Raw genomic sequence first — 18484 nt, forward strand, 5'->3', positions numbered from 1 at the left:
AATGTATTTTTGTTTGGTCGGTTCCTTGGTCGCCATCTTTTCCATCATTACTTTTTTTAGCATTTAAAAGCATTTAGCATTTAAGGCCCCGTTTATACGGGGCAAAAACGGAGGCGTTTTCATGCGTTTTGGCCGTTCGTTTACACAAAAACGGAGCTCAAAGCCCCCAAAAACGATAATTTCTGAAAACTCCGGCCAAAGTGAAGATTTTCAAAAACTCTGTTTTCACGTTTGCTTGTAAACGGAGGAAAACTGAGGAAAATGGAGGAAAACTGAGGAAAACGGAGGGAAACGGAGATTTAGGCTTCAGAACGTCACATTATGCAACAGAAACGTCACCAGCGTCATTTGTGCGACCTGTGTTTACAATTTGTTTGGCCACCGTCAATATTTTCTTTTATTTTACCTGTTATTTTTACCTGTTTAAATTCTAAAGTCACACTTAAAAGTAACTCCACTTCTCTGTCACTCCAAACGAAAGACTCTCGTTCCGTCTTGGAAGTAACTGGCAGTCAAGGCTGATTTATGGTTCCGCGTTACACCAACGCAGAGCCTACGGCGTAGGGTACGCGGCGATGCACACCGTACGTAGGCTACGCCGTCGATTTAACGCGGAACCATATTATTCAGGCTCCACACGTGTTGATGCGTTGATGTTTTTTTCCAGGATTCCAATTGGCTTGCATGACTTTACGCTTCTCGTTACACTGCCCCCTGTAGGTTTGGCTGCTCATAGCACCTTAACAGCGTTTTCATGCGGGCTCGTGTAAACAAGGATATTTTTGAAAACGTAGAGGGGAAAATATCTTTTTTGGAAATACCCGGCTATGTGTAAACGTGGCCTAAGTAATCTGTGCCAAGTTTCATCACTGATGTGTGACATAGTACCCTAACCATATTTAGTTGTTCTATCTGGACAGGAGCTGCATCATCGCTGCAGTTAGACAACGCTTTATGAAAGTAAGCAAAATACTCCTTTAAATAAAAGTGATATTTAATGTGAACAAAAGGCCTATAATCTTTTTGAATTAAACAAAGTCGCAATTCTAGCAATTTTACAGTCTCACTATTTTTACTGTGATGGTTTTTGGTCTGAATTTGTGTTTGTGTATTATATTATGACTTTGTATATTCTGCTTCTGATGTTTGTGTTTATTCAGTACAGTACTTTTTATATTTTATGGCCCTTGAGTGTATGTTTTTGTATATTCCTGCCCTCTTCTACTGCTGGTATACTTAAGCATAAATAAAGGCTTATCCTAGCTTATCTCTCCCCTCAGAAAAAAATTGTATTTTATTGTAAAATTTGATCATAATTTCAGTCAATTGCACTGTATTTCATTCAAATTGTATGAATCCTGTTATCTTTTTTGTAAAATAGTTTGTTTTGAACTGGCAACAATCAAATAAACTACACTGAAGTGCACTGTAGTGAATGGGACGGAACTGAACTGAAATAATTTGAACCGAATTGATGAATTGAAAATAATAAACGAGATGTAGAACAGAACAAAGTTCTTAAGTTCGTCGAACATCTCTTTCCTTGTTTCTCTCACTATCAGTCTTTTTCCCTTAGAATCAGAGATTAGCACATAATTACATGGGGGATCAGCAAAAAAGAAGGAAAAAAGAGCGGGGAGGCAGTATATTTTAACAAGACAGTCGTAGAGGAGTGGCACGGGGGATAGGAGGTGGCGGAGCCGTCATCACGGGCCAACTGATTGTCTACTTTTAATCCTCGACCTCATTATCACCTCCAGGTCCGGCAGTGGCAGTAAATGAATCTATCTGCCGAGTGTCAAATCTTCACACCTTAACCCTGGTAATCACCCCAAGGTGCAAATACAGAAGATGGATAGAACAAGGGAAATGAAGGGGGAGGGAGAGAATGTGCATGACCCCTGCATTTCATCAACAAAATCCTCTCATTTTATAATTAAGTGTTGCTGCTTAATTATGTTGTTTGCCCGGTAATTACAGCTGGTTAAATATGCAGTATTGTTAAGGTCAGGCCAGTTAAATGTATATTTGCTTCCAATTGGATGTGAAAAGCCATTACTGCTGTCAGATAAATTCCCAAATCTCAAAATGTGAAATTTTTCTTTTCGCAAGTTCTAAATCTTGTCATCTCATTAAATATCTTGACTTCTTAGAGGACAGAGACCGTTTACATGAATAAAAAAGATTATACGTGTATTTGTATATATATGTGTAGGTGTATATAGATATAAATGTAAATACTGTATATGAATATATATAGGCTATATATATATATATATATATATATATATATATATATATATATATATATATATATATATATATATATATATATATATATATATATATATATATAAATTAAGGCATAAAGAATAATAATTATTCAGATAGTTGATTAGTCCTCGACTATTGATGGTCGACTTATCGGTTTATGAATTTCATAATTATTAAATGGCTTTTATTTAGCTTTTAAATTTTGCATGAGGTTGTTTAAATTGCAGCAGTTGTGCAATGAGCTCTACTACGATCATCGTAGGATCATGCTAACCGGAAAATCTGTTTCAGAAGATGAAGCAGAGACAGGAGAGAGAGAAAAGAAAGGTTGCCAATATGTGACCCAGTTTCTCTCCAAGAAAGGTGAGTATAGTGTCTGAGTGGTAAACATTTACCTTAGTTTAATGTCCAGAGTGAAATAAGTCAGCTAGAGGCTAGCGTTAGCATACATCTTACTCCTTTTTAACCTACATTTAATCAGTGCCTGTAAATGTATATGTATGTATATATATATATATATATATATATATATATATATATATATATATATATATATATATATATATGTATACACAAAAGTTTGGACACACCTTCTCATTCAAACAAATGGGGAAGTGTGTCTAAACCTTTGGTCTATACCAGGGGTCGGCAACCCGTGGCTCTTTAGCGCCGCCCTAGTGGCTCCCTGGAGTTTTTTCAAAAATGTTTGACCTTTTTTTTCCTTTTTTTCTTCTTTTTTTTTCTTTGTTTTCTCTTTTTTTCTCTTAATTTTCTTCTTTACCTTTTTTTTTCTTTTTTTCTTCCTTTTTCCTTTCCTTTTTAATCTCAAACTTTTGACTTTTTTCTCGACATTTTGACTTTTTTCTCGACATTTTGACTTTTTTCTCGAAGTGCATAATGAAAAAATAAATCTTCCCCCAGTTATAACTAATATAGCTACATGCAGCATGTGTTGCCTTCATTCTAAGGCTTGTACAAGACTTTTCATTTTTTGCGGCTCCAGACATACGGTATTTGTTTTTTGTGTTTTTGGTCCAATATGGCTCTTTCAACATTTTGGGTTGCCGACCCCTGGTCTATACTGTATATACTTACATATACATATATATGTATTTGAAATAGGATTTGCATTGAATTGTTTCCTTACTTAATCATTACTGTTTAATATTACATTATTATCATAATGATTTATAGGTCTTTAGTATCATAATGAATATTTTTGTTACGTTAAACTGAAACATTTAAAACTGATTATCAATAAAATGTTTAAAACGTAAAAACCACCGCTGTTTTTAAATCTCTGTTAACTCATTTCTGCTTCACATGTAGCTTTGCAGGTTTGATGACAGACAAATAAAATCCTCCCTTTTAGACGCGCCACACTTTTCTTCCAATTGTCACAGAGATTTCTGGGAAGGAGCTTCCATCTGCAGGAAAATGACTCAGTGATGAGTTGCAATATACTTCCAATGAACACGAGTCCTTTGGACAAATTTAACAAAAGCTATGCTACCTTGAAAAACTATAATCATGCATTATTGAATTGGCAAAGATAGTGTGTAATAGAGAGATCCTAAACTCATTCCCTCCTGTGAATTATTAATCGAATTCAAATAACAGACAGAATAATTTTCTTAAAATATCTCAATCATTTTTCATAGCGGCTTAAAATGGGGTAAAACAACAGAGATGCGGTACATCTTGTATGTCCTGCATGTGGATTCAGAAAAGGGGGAAACAGGAACATTTTTATCAACATGTGCAAAAGGCAGTGGATGATAACCTCTTAACAACACCTCTACTTCCTCAGTCCGTGCAGAATTGATAACGTTACACTTTCCCTGCTTGTGGGCTTTTTCGACCCTGCTGCCACATCTGCTGTAACCATTGGTAACCTCCAAATGACAGCCCAGTGTTTATCTAAAACCATTTCACTGGCTCGTCTTCATGTTTTTGAGCTGCTGAAAGAAAGCTGGCTTAGCCGCTGTACTCCGACCAACGTAAAATATGATAATGAGTACAAATGGGATTATTAGGAGCCTGTGTATCATCAGTCTGACTGATCCATGATGTCAAACTAGCCAAGCAAATTCAATTAGGCTTGCAATTACTCCCTGGCGCTAGTGGAGATGTATCGGAGACGTTAAATATTGATGGAAACATAGATGCCACATTTGTTCATCCCCAAAGGTGAACGCGTCTCCACAAGGTAATCACAAATGCTAAATAAGCAGCCTGTCCATTTGTCACGCTGAGGAGCCACACAGTAAGATGTTATGGGGAGGCCACAGGAAGCTTCTGCGAATGCACAGCAGGTTTATTTAAAACCTGGAAAGATGGAGCCATTTGATTTCTGTCAACGTTTATTCATTCATTTATCTTTAAGATTCAAAGGTTCCTGATTTTTTTTTAAAGATATGGTAAAGACGGGGCATGTATATCATTGTAAAAACCCAGAATGTCATATTATTAAGCATTAAAGGTATGGATTCTTCCTCTCCGTGTCTCCAAACTATCCTTTGCTTTGTCTCTGAGTTTTCTAGGCTAACAGTTCCTCTCATTTTTGATCCTGTCCCCTTGTTATTCCTCTGTTATTCATTCAACTCTGCAAGTTTTATCCATCAAATAAAAATATGATCAATACGTAAGGAAAACTGAGCTCCCTCCAGTACAAAAGCTAAGACTGATTAGGATCAAATATCATTGTCAGCTGCACATTAAATGAATAAATATCGTCCTGAAGTCGGTTTTGACTGCCCAAAATCAGCTTTTAAACTTGAATTGCCACTTCTCTTTAATCGGGGGTATTTGTTTAACCAGACCAGTTACCCAAACCAGCTTGTTCATTTCATTAGTGCAGTTTTTCGATCTGGGTTATCAACTGTATTCAATCACGAATTAATTTGAGTTAGTTCTGCCATTTCTCTTAGAGCTGACGTTCAGCTTCAATTAAAAGCTTTTGTTGCAATGCTTAAAATTCCATTAGGCTATTAGCCTCAAACACAGTTTTATCATTTTAAAAGGGAATAAAGGGGATATATGAAAAGAAATCCGTCTTTCTTTTTTCAGAGAGCTTTGGTTATGATACCTGGAGTTATAACCATTAAAAAACAAAAACAAATCTCCAACAATTCACTTCTTAACTATGAAAACATGTCACTGAGGGAGCTGTTCAATTTAAATTGGTTTTTAATTGTTTAAAGCTGTAAAACCAAGATTAAAACAGGCAGACCCAACAGAAGAAGAGATGACGTGGAAATACTCAATATACCTCGTAAAGTAAAAAAAAAGGGTGCAATATTTCCTTTAAAGATTCAATCACAGTGCCAAGAAGGCCACAAACAAGAGATGAGGTTACCTGCTGTTGAACTTCTCAGGGTGCTTCTCTCTCATTACATGGAAACGATGCGCAATTGAAGCATCCTGTGAAAGAAAAGCAAATGTTAATGAAATGATACCGTCTAATCCTGTTCACACACTGAAAACTCATCAGATCTGTTTCCACTGAGATTGGAAGTGAATCCATCCTTGAACCTCTTCGTCCCTGTAATTACAATCAAGTTTACTTGTCCAGTACGAATACTGTTGAAACAGAACCATGTCACTTAATACACGTCAGTGGAATAAATCTACAAAACCAGAAGATATTTGGAGGTAATGAAAAATACAATTATTATTCCCAAACCATTTTCTTTAAGTCTTTTACAGTTTGCTTTTAATTTACTCGTGTAACTTTAAGCTCTAGAGGAATAAAGGAGATGTTTGTACAAAGTGACATGATCTGGATCTATGCGGGATGGAGTGGTGACAAAGCTGCCGAGGTGTACATTATTGTTAATTTATTGTCAGTAATCGCAGCTCCTAAATAAACCCACAGGATGCTGCTGACACCCCGGAAACCCGGCTGTTCTATCAAGTCGCTCATCCTGTGACATGGGGCAAAAAGGGCACATTGGAGAACTTGGTGTTGAGGCACCGCATTTAATGTCACATATGTTATAATTGTGTGATTCACAAGAGGCTTCAACATCTTAATGCATGTTTACTTTTAGTAAAGTTTCTTTTATTTACTATAAGTGCACTGCAAAAACAGCCCCTAGAATTAAGCCTAATGTTCCATAAATCAGGTCAAAATTGTCTTATTTTAAGCAAAAATATAATTTCCAATGAGGTAATAAACATTTTTTTGACTAGAATTCTTAAAACCAGCAGAAAAGTCTAAAATTAGAAAATTAGAATATTGTGATGAAGTTCTTTATTTTCTGTAATGCAATTAAAAAAACAAAAATGTCATACATTCTGGATTCATTACAAATCAACTGAAATATTGCAAGCTTTTTATTATTTTAATATTGCTGATTATGGTTTACAGTTTAAGATTAAGATTCCCAGAATATTCAAATTTTTTGAGATAGAATATTTGACTTTTCTTAAGCTGCCATAATCAGCAATATTAAAATAATAAAAGGCTTGCAATATTTCAGTTGATTTGTAATGAATCCAGAATGTATGACATTTTTGAATTACAGAAAACAAAGGACTTTATCACAATATTCTAATTTTCTGAGACAGTCCTGTAGTATATAGATGTATAACCTGTATGATTAACTTTGATGGACAGAAGCCATTCACACCTCTCTTTTAAATTCTAATCTAAATTTAGTTATTGTATGTCGGGAGTTTATGAAATTTTATGAAATTCTTTAAAGGTTTGAAGGCTTTTTCTATAAGATTCTACACCGGTGTTTGCTCTCAGGGCAGGATCACCTCCTGTTTTTAATGAGTTGACTGTTAAAACTGTTTAGCTGAGTTCTCTTCTTTAGGTGAAGACAATGGAGAGAAACCAAAAAAAGAAAGTTGGTACAATAGGATAGGCTTTTATAAGCATTTTGCTTCAGCATATGCCTTTTTCAGTTATTGTTCAACACATTTTTTGGTTTTGTATGAAATGTTAATGCTGTGCACAATGTTTTTTTTGGTGTTGTTTTGTGTTGTCATGACTGAATAAACTAAATTCATTCAAACCGATGTTTTAAAACTGATTTGTCCAATCCTACTTTTCTTAAAGTTTTAGTTGTCTTAGATCTCTGCTGGGTTGACACCTCAAGTAGGAAGTAATCAACAGAGATACAAGGCTGAAGGTGTGACATGTTTGGATGGCTCCACAGATGAGGTTCACGTACAAAACACCTCCTTTTTCAGTATAAATACGACTGTAATGATGACCAACGTGTGCATTTCTGTCCTACCTCTGTGGTTTAAGAAAAATGTACCTCCGGCCAGAAAATGTTGTGCATGATATAATAAAGCTTGTATTAACATTTGATTCTGTTCACTGGTTTTCTTATGGTGCAACGGACAAACGAACACGCAGATCCTTCGTATGTGGCATGTATGTAGCAAACAGAGCAATGCCGACGGAGACCATGGGGGGCAGTATTGAGCAGCTTTCAAATGATAAAAGCTGGGAGGAAATCGCTCGTGACTTGGGAGTGAGGCTAAAGATGGAGAAAGACAAACAGAGGTTTGCCTGGGACACATTTGTTGGTGCACACAACAAAGCGATGAGCAAAAGGAGTTCTGATGCAGCTGATGGGTCTTCACAGCTGCCTATCCTTCGTCGTTTTGCTGTGTATTTTGTTTTGTTTAATAAATCTGAATTAATTTGTTTGTCTAATATGTCTCTGTTCCACTGTGCACTGTTAGTAAAAACATTTATAGAAACCGTATGCACCTTTTCATTGAACCAAACTTTTCTGGGAAAGTCAACTGAAAGAATTAAATGCTTCCTTTCTGCACTGTGAATGGAGGATAACAAAGACATTTGATGTTCCTGAATTTTATTTAATTTTTACACCAAAATATATATATATAAAAAAAAAAACAAAAAAAAAAACAATAATTGTAATCACTTTGGAAAATCATCACTCAATGCAGTTATACTGTATATTGAACTCAGCACCGCCCCCTAGTGGATGAATGGACTTAAAGGGAACCCTGCATATTAAGACATGTAGGTCTTAAAAGATAAATGTTGGTATCAATTATAACAATGTGATATAAAAAACCTTGTTGATGTCTTCGTTTTTATAAAATTTGAAAATATAATTTAACATGTAGGTCGCCATTGTTTTTTACGTTCTGGGTAGTACGTCACACGGTGGCACCTGCTAACCCCCGTCCACTGTTCTGACACCCAGAAACAGATGAAAACACAGCTAAACAGGTGACGGCGCACCAGAAACACAGATGAAAACACAGCTGAACATTAAGGTGACGGCGCACCTACAAAAAAGTAAAATAAAATTAAAAAAAAGTGCAGCCCCATACAGCATGAACTATAAAAACACCATAAAACTCAGATAGACTAACAGACCACATGTTTCAACTAGCAGATAACCGATGCTACAATAAAAACCCCAGCCAGATCTGGCGTCATTAAATTAAATAAAGATGTTCTTGCCTATTTGAAGCGAAGTCTGCGCCTCCCGTTTCGTCAAAGTCCCGGGCCAGTCCCCTCAGCGTCGGGTCTGTCATCACCCAGCACCGAGGCCGGTTTTAGGGGGGAGAGGGGGGGGCTATGCCCACTCAAACGTGCATATTGCCCACCGGCGTCTCCATCCCGGCAGCGGCAGCGGCAGCGAGAGCGGAGAGCGGAGAGCGGCGAGCGGGTGGCGGAGCGCTGCGGGCTGTAGAGCCCCGGCTACGCAGGCTACGGCGTAGCCTACGCAGGCTACGGCGTAGCCTACGCAGGCTACGGCGTAGGCTACGCAGGCTACGCAGGAGCCTAATGCACTGGTAAGATGCGCACAACATTGATCATTTTTGCAGATCTCCCGTGCATCACAGAACTTTGATCCAGTTTGCCTGAACCGAGACGTCTTATGGGCTCCCTCGTCAGCCTCCACGGCCGGGAGATGCTGCTCAACTATGTTTTAGATACCTGTCCCAGTTAAACTAATGGGGCTTATCTTCCCAGAGCCACCGTCGTACGTCATCGCCCCCAGAATACATTGCGCAGGTAAAACATGGCGCCTCCCGCAGGTCAAAATATGTAATAAACATTGTAGATTTTTAAAGCAATTAGATTATTTTATGTGTTTCTAACAACATATTTTAGTATAAGAGAACAATTGTGGCTAATTAGGGACTACATGTCTTAATATGCAGGGTTCCCTTTAACAACCAAGGCAATGGAAAAGACACATGGAAGTATGAGGGCGGCAACATATGACAACGCTTGAAACGGACGTGCCTCTTTACGTACATAAGGGAGCATGAATGAGCTTTTAATGGTCTAAAGCTCAGGTCTCAGGAAACAACAGCCTGTGACTTACTACAACCCCCCTGCAACGTCACCAGGATCCTTTTTTGTGCCCACCTAACCTGTGTGAATGATACAGGAGGTGGGACAGCGTAAGGTTTGGCTCCACAGCTCAACCGCCTGGGGAGGTGGTAACAGAAATATACCAGGGTGAAATGAGCGCTGTGTGAATTGGATTGTGGAAGGGGCTTAACTGGGACGTGTGGACGTTGGTGACATGACATCCATCATCTGTTAGGCTAAAATGAAATTCCAGGTATTACGTTGGTATCAAAGTCTTATTTCTAATCAGTGTATCTCAAATAAAATTCCAGGTAAAACTTAAAGGGAGTCTGTTTTACTGTGTTACCCTGCAAAAATGAACATACACCACTGCCTTTCACATCGAGACGAGCATGCCAAAGGCCCGGTGGCGTGAAACCAAAACCTGTGACCTGGTCGGGGAAACAACGCGAATAGGGTTGCCACCCGTCCCGTAAAATACAGAATTGTCCTTTACTTGAGAAAAAAATGTTGCGTCCCGTATTGAACTAATACGGGACGCGATTTGTACCGTATTTTCATTAACTTTTACACCATATTCTAGTTGAATTATTGAAATAAATTAACTTTTACACCATATTCTAGTTGAATTATTGAAATAAATTAACCTTTACACCATATTCTAGTTGAATTATTGAAATAAGTTAACTTTTACACCATATTCTAGTTGAATTATTGAAATAAATTAACTTTTACACCATATTCTAGTTGAATTATTGAAATAAGTTAATTTTTACACCATATTCTAGTTGAATTATTGAAATAAATTAACTTTTACACCATATTCTTCACCTGTAGGCTATATTACATCTTGGCTGATGTGGGCATACATAGCATAGGAGGCTATTTCAGTTGCTAGTATGGTTGGCTGTCTGTACAGTCATGCAAGTTTAATGCTATTAAAGGTCTTTAAACTTTAAATCAAAGCATTTTGTTTTTTCATATAAAATAAACACATTTTTATGCAGTTTAGAAGTTTTGGGGCTTTTTTTTTTGGCTCCTGCGCTGCTGAAATCAGGGCGTCCCTTATTTCTATTTCTGAAAGGTGGCAACCCTAAACGCGAAGCAAACCTCTCATGCACACGTCTAAGTCGGAGTGGGCAGAAAAATGCTGGCAAGGCCTTTGTGAAAAAAACCTGCAAACATCTTCAGACAGAGTGGGGAAAAAGTTGCTCTAAACTTTCTGGGCTGCCCCCCCCTCTCCTCCCCTAAACCTATCTGTTTTGACCCGCTCCGTTTTGAGTGGCACTATTGAAACGGCACCTACAGAGAGGACCCCATGCTAACTCTCTGTACAGAAATCCAGGAGAAGCCAAAAGAGAAAAATCAATGGAGCTTCTCTTGATGTCTCTTCAAGATGCTGTAAGCAGAAGACCAAAAGCTTTCTTCAAGGTCCCCGAAGACTCGCCTCACGCTTCCAGCGGGAACCAGAAGGGTGAGGTGATGGATGTATCTGAGAGAGTGTAACTCGATTTTCTTACAAACAGGACAATAGCTGCAAACAAGAGAGCGAGAGCGAGGAGAGGTTGTCTCCCCTTTGGTTTGGGGTCTATTATCTGAGATCTGTACAAGTGGAGCTGTGGCTTTGCAAAGAAACGCTGCGAGTGGATGAAGCACTCTCTCATTCTACACCAACTGCAATAAATATCACTAACACACAATCTGTTTAATAAAATAAGTCTTTACTCTACTTTTTGGATGGTCTTTTATATTAATGTACTTTTTCTTTTTTTTTTACAAAAAGGGTGTCAATATCTGTGCAGCTATAAGGCTAACGCAGGATTAATCTAGAAGAAATTAATCATTATCATTAATTAATCATTAAAAAATGCATAACAATGGAACAAATTAAATAATAATAATAACAATGACAACGATAAAATAATAATGACAATGCAAATTGGGTGTATAAATTATATAAAAATAAAAAGGTTTATACATCAGTGTTATAATTTAAATGATATAAATAAATTTACCTCGTCACCTTTCTGTGTGATTCTGTATAAGGCCTTAGTTCGCACAAAAGGAAAACTATTTAGTAGACATTAGAAATAATTTGATACACTTTTTTAACAGAAATCACATAGACTTTTAAAGTTGATGACCAAATTTAAAACTATTGTTTTCATTTCTTGAGTTCCATGCAAATATGGTGGTATTTTTTCTAATGAAATGTGTTTCTGTTTGCATAAAGGGAACCACATCAATAATGTGAGGGGAGACCTTATATATGTATATATCAATTATCACAAGCAGGTTCTTTGACTTTTTCACCATTTTTTAAGGGTCACAACAGTGGATTCTTGAGTTGTGCATTTTGATTTGGCATTGTTTTTTTTGTTAAATGTCAGATTCCTTTTCCAACATATCCAGACTTGGAAGGCGCACACTGAAAACAGCGGAGTGACCTGATTCAGTCTAAACAGCTGATTCATCTGTTACGTGCAAATCAGCAAACAATTTTATTACAATGTTTGTTAAACATTACATTTTATTTTCAACAATTTTAACAAAATATACAGTAATCAATTGCATGCTAATTACTGAGTTTGTAAACATTTTCAGATTAGTATAAAGATTTATATTTATGAACTTTTATCTTATTAGATTTGGTTACATTTTATTGTTTTTGATTGTCCTTATTTATCCTCCTTTTTATTACTTGCTGTAAAGCACTTTGGCACACCAAAAGGCTGTTGAAAAGTGCTATATAAATAATGTACATTACAGTACATTACATAAAAAGTATGTTAGGTTAAAAATAAGTATTAAAGATGCTTTTTTTTTTTTATTATCTGCACAAATAAATTAGGAAAACATTGCTGTAAAATATCAATACTGTCCTTTTTTCCTGACCAGATCAGATTTTGAAAAACTGTTTAGACCGGTTGACAGATTTTCAATGACTTGAATGATTTTCAAGGTTAAAAAGCAGGTTTGTCACAAGCACTGATTCAAAGCCGGCTTGTGCATTTCAGGCATTTCAGGCTTTTTTAGCCGGTAAACTTGGTATTGATCTGAAAAGAAGCCCTTATAATCTCTCCCAACTTAATTTCCATGCAAGATACTTTCACAAAACAGTCCAGCATCCACCAATGAACAAGAGGAACTACTGTAACTACAAGCTCATGAAAAGGAACAAGCTTTCTTCTGCACAAAAGTGGCACCTTTTCATCAAATTGTCCAACGAGTGGCCCTTTGATTAGTTTAACCACATCAATATGGTCCTATGAGGAGAAAGAAATCTTCCCCCTGCCATAGACTATAACAAATATTCTGAATATTGGTTAAGAGTCCGGAAAACAGAAAAAAAATGTAAATTCAAAACCAGCCTGGCCCACCAAATCTTCAGCTCATGTGAGACACATCATGCCGACCCCCTGGCGGCAGCAAGACGTCACCCACTCACTCAGTCACTCACTCTCTCCCCTAGCGGCTCTCAAATAATTACCAATGTAAAAATTAATACAGGACATGTGTAATGTCCTCTCATAGCTCAAAGTTTAGTCCAATTATGAGTAGGCTCCACCAGTTTGATGTGCCTTTCACTACAGGGGAGAGTAATGGCTTTGACAGGAGTGCCAGGGTCATTAGGGCGACTGACTGCATTATGGTAGCAGAGCGTGCTCAGTGATTAGTTCTGTCTCTCACCCCTGGCCCTGATTGAGATCATTACACTTCACGTCACTTCCACATCCTCCCAAAGGGATGGCGCCATTAATTCTCTGTCCGACGAGGCCGTGGCAGAAGGTTGGGTCGGGAGAATTTACATAAAGAAAAAGAGATGGTCCTCTTTGTGGAAGGATAACATGTGCGCTGGGATTGAAATGACTTGGAAATGAGGTTGTGTGAAGATTGTTTAACTTTCTTTGTCGTCTGCTAACCCTCGCACTTTGAGCATAAGAGGTAGCGGAGGAGCCCGACAAATAAAAATGAAAAGGAAGTTCCATTTCAAGTGAACAGGTTGGTAATGGTCACGGAGCACGTTGGCTTCTGCTGATCCCGTGATTCCAACAGTGTCATTACAGAAACAATCTACTTTTCATCCGCATAATCTCTAAGGTAATTATGAGCTTGACTTGTCGCATAATCTTCAGCGCCTTCTTTTTTTTTTCCCTTCATTTCAACGGGAAGCAAAAATTTTATGCAAACTAAATATTATATCACACTCAAATCCATAGAGAGCTCAAAGTCTTCTTAATCCCTCCAAACAACTGAATCTGTCATTATTGCGGCTGCTTGTTACTAATCCCACTAGCAGAGCAAAGACATCAGGGGTTATAATAACTTCATGAACCTGTCAGGCCAAGAGCTGCTTTTCTTTTAAAGGTTTCACGCAAGTTTGGTTCGACTAGACAGAAACCCGTCTGTGCTGCAGAGCTTTTAGAGGGAAGAAAGGCAAAGCCAGATTGGTTAAGGGAGTGTTAGAAGAACCACTCGGTCTAATATTAGACGGCGAGGAGCGTGAACTTTCATCTGGGAGCAAAACGATGGGAATCAAAGCAGCTTGGAGTTAGAAGTGGAGCCGTTTTGGTGTCATGTACAAGCTGGCGCTGACCGAAAGGAGACGTCTGTACATAAGGGACCTTATCCACACCTTATCCTCTCGTCAGAGGCTTTAAAAAGCTATTTATTTTGACGTAGCAGCCTTTTCACTTGTGCTAACATTAATTTTGATGCGGATTCATGAAGTTGAAGGTTTACACTCCTGTCCAGAACAGTCCAATTACAGTTATTTTGTGACCTTTTCTTACAAGATAATCATTTTCGAAGGCACATTGTCTTCCTCAAAATGTCCCTACTGTGTTTGATTGTCACATGTCGTATAGTTTCTATGCTAGATATAGATATAAATAGATAGGTATAGTTTTTCTACGGTGTGAATTGGGCGCCTGTATTTGCAAAATCTCACCAATAAGTACAAAAATGGTCCGATCATTTTAGCGCAAATACATTTCTGTCCCGATAATCCAAATAATAATTATATAACAATCCCAAGTCATCTGTTTTACAACCCCCGAATCTGTTTAATCATTTATGTGGACGTTATAAATCTAACCAGTGCATTTCAAAGTGGCTCTTGCTTGATTAAAATTTCTGCCCTGACCTTAACATTTGTTTGTCGTGAAGAATCATTTGACACCAGAAGCAGAAGAAGCAAAAGCTGAAACCTTAGAAGAAAATTCTTACAAAGAATTAACACACTTTCTGTCTCATCTTCCAAATACGCTGTGCTCACTCTTACTGTATACATGCTGCATGTGATTCTGATTGGCTGTTGGCATCTGATATGAAGTTAACCTGGAAAGTTTTCAAAGTGTAAACCAACAGAATGTGTTCAGCCTCTAAGAAAACTTCACTGCACGTGACCTTGGAGCCGTGAGCCAGACCTGGGATCTGACCAAAAACCAGAGGTGTCAAAAGTATTCACATTCATTACTCGGGTAGAAGTATAGATACTAGAGTTTAAAAATACTCCTGTAGAAGTTGAAGTATCAACTCAAGTTTTTTACTCAAGTAAAAGTATAAAAGTACTGGTTTCAAAACTACTTAAAGTATAAAAGTAAAAGTAATGTAAGGGAGAAAAAAGCCATTAAGGACAAAAGCCATTGAAAATGAATGCGTCTTAGTATAATGCAAATATATTAAAGAAGCATATATGTGTATTGAGCATTAACATGTGTTTCAGAGAGCAGGAGATATGATGACTAGTTTCCTATAAGTATTGTAATGGTGCAAAAAGTCAAACTTCAGAGGCATGTTATCATTTATCCTAACCTTTATTGGAATGTACATCCAAGTTTAGTTGCAGGAATCTGAGGGAACGGATGTAAGAACAAAACTGGACAAGAACATCTGAAACAACCACAACCAAATTCACTCTATCCGGATGGAGCAATTTTTTTTTTTTTAAATATTTTTATCCCGGTTTTTTCCCCATTTTATCACCCAGTGCTCCTACCTAACAGTCCTGTGCATTGCCATCCTCTACCAACCCCGGGAGGGCCCTGCTCTGAGCTCAGGTCTCCTCCTTAACCTGAGGAGTGAGCAGGCCGCATTTTTTCACCAGACAGGGTGGGGTTTCTCCGGCCGGACGTAGCGCGTGGAAGGATCACGTTATTCCGGCCGGATCCTCCCCACCCCATCTGGCGCCCCGGTTGGCCAGAGGGGGCATGTATAGCCCAGGACTGTGTGCATGTTTTTGTGAGGGTAGCTCCCATTAGCTACCCTGGATGGAGCAATTTAACTGGATAGTTTTTTTTTAAGGCCGAAATGAAAGAGTAACAAGGCTGTTTTTAAAATGTAAGGAGTAAAAAGTACAGATAATTGCGTGAAAATGTAAGGAGTAAAAGTAAAAAGTCGTCTGAAAAATAATTACTCCAGTGAAGTATAGATAACCAAAATTTCTACTTAAGTAAGGTAACAAAGTATTTGTACTTTGTTACTTGACACCTCTGCCAAAAACATGATTTAGGAGATCTGTAGGAGTGCTGAGGATTGGACCCCTCCTGAAATGTCTGTCCTCTTGTTGTCTGTGTGATTTTCTTAATTTATGGTCACTGCAACCACTCCCCGCTGTACACATCACCATATGCTGAGCTCTGTGGACAGATTACAGCCGTTGTTGTCGTCTATCACAATGTTAACAAGACCTGTCCTCTGATATCCTCAGACATCGTCATTAAGGGGCCCAGGCTGGATGTGTTATTCAACTAACATTTGTAGGGCCATGCATCACTTATGTCCTTGTCACAGCCTATACAAATCTCTCAACCCCCAGTGGCTCCCGCCTCTGCCACCTCCAAATGTCAATTACCATATTTCCCTCTGACATTTATCAGTAATGGCTAACATGAGCTACGTGAAATCAGTGTCATTATGTTGGAGATGGAAAGGGGAGGCGATGACGGTCGCGCAACTCCATGCAGATACACAACGAGGCTTATTTATCGATTAGAGACGGGTGAAGCTTGGGCACATCTCAATAAAGGCCTCGCCACGATGTGATCAAAACAAATAAATTGACTGATTATGCTGTTACTGCAGGTGATTTGTTGTGTTTTACTTGTTTATGATCCAACCTTTAATAACACAGGCGAGAGTTATGGAGGGAGGGGATGTACTTGTGTGTGGGCGAGTCCTCACTTCAGCACAACCTGATCTCACAAAAATCCGTGAAATGCCCACGACCTCTCACCACTATTTTCTGTGGCACCAACAGGGAAATGGTATAATTCCATGTGAGTACCACGGATATTGTACCTGGGATCCGTTGTCGTGATATATACACGGATTATTACATTATTATTATGTATATATTATTTTTGATTATAATGGCTAAGTTATGAGTTTTTGACGCGCAAGTTACTGTTTGTTACTGTCAGTTTGTAAAAGCATGTTTTTAACACTGTTTTAACAGTGTTTTAATGGTGTTTTGATGATTTTTAACAGTATTTTGACGGCGAGTATTTAACCGTGTTTTCTAGTATTTAACGTAAATTTGAGTATTTAACCATGTTGTTTGCTGTCGCCATGACGACGGAGGTGGCGTAAGTGATGTGAAATTATTATTTTTAGCAAAAACCACAAGCGTTTCCTACTTCTAACCAATCATAAGTGATGCATTAACCTAACCAGACCTTAACCAGAGCGTCGCCCAGCCACAAAATATCATTTTTAATTGCTTTTGAACCAGGAAGTGGAGACAGGCGATATTTAAATTCATTGTTTTAACCATTCTCCCATTCCGTCAAACACAGGGAATTCCCTGGGAATCCCCTCTACGTCATAGAGTGACGAGCGGAGATCCTGATCACGTGACGAGGCCCCGACGTGTTTTTTTTTTTTTATAAACTTTATTTAACATTTCAATTTATGGATCGCGGTTGTGTGGTCATTGATTACTGTTACGTGGAAGTAAACCGTTAAATATATTGTGCTTTTGAACGGTAAATATTAAAATAAACCGTGCACAGGTACATTTACAACTTATATTGAATCACTGTGAATACATCAATGTAATTTACATGACGTTAAATTAAGTATCCTAAATAAACACACATATTTACAATTCCTTAACATACATCATCTCTATAAAATGTAGTTACTATTTCAGATGCACTACATAATAGATATTCAATTGATATATGTTTTTCAAAACGTTTTTATACATTAGGGTTAGAGTTACTCTAGGTTTAACCCAAACCAATGTGACTACAAACATGGCGCTGATTAGCATAAAGCTGTATAGCATGACTCTAGGGAAATGTAGTTCTTAGCTAATATTGGTTTTTTTTTCACAGAAATGGAGGTTGTTAATACTAAAATAAGAGTGTACATAGTAGTTTAAGGGCATGATACACACATTTGTGTAAATATATTAATATTATATAAATATATAATTGTTAAATGATGCTTCAGCAGCATCCGCCTTCGCTCCTATATCCGAGTTCAATTGTTTACTGGCACCTCGTGACTCACTGAGATGAGTAAACTTAGTGTTAAAGTTAAAGAAAAGTGCCACATGCTCCCTTCACCAGAATCTATGGATGATATTTTGTAATCCATGACCTTTATTGGATCTTGTCTCATTCCGCTTTAACCCTTTTAAACGGTCACAACGGACCTGCTCGTTGTAAGACCATGAAACTGCTGTTTAGTTAAAGTCAGTGCTGTCTTTTATTTACAGTATTAAATGAGGTCTCATTAACAGGAGGCCTAATTTAAATTGGCTTTATCTTAGATTCATATTGGATACTAATTTAGATTAAATCAGCATATAACATCTTAGTTACAATTTATATAAGATATCATTACATTTAATTGAATTGAGTTTAATTGAAT

General features: G+C 37.7%; 1 protein-coding gene across 1 annotated transcript in view; it reads right to left on the minus strand.

Moving 5' to 3' along the window:
• The window catches only part of dgkb (diacylglycerol kinase, beta), a 134001-nt gene that overhangs the window by 41323 nt on the left and 74194 nt on the right, over positions 1-18484 (minus strand). The window contains 1 exon segment of the mRNA XM_061718560.1: positions 5633-5697. Within this exon segment, the coding sequence (XP_061574544.1) occupies positions 5633-5697 (65 nt within the window).

This window comes from Cololabis saira, chromosome 3, assembly GCF_033807715.1.
Source record: "Cololabis saira isolate AMF1-May2022 chromosome 3, fColSai1.1, whole genome shotgun sequence".
In the NCBI taxonomy this organism is placed as follows: domain Eukaryota; kingdom Metazoa; phylum Chordata; class Actinopteri; order Beloniformes; family Belonidae; genus Cololabis; species Cololabis saira.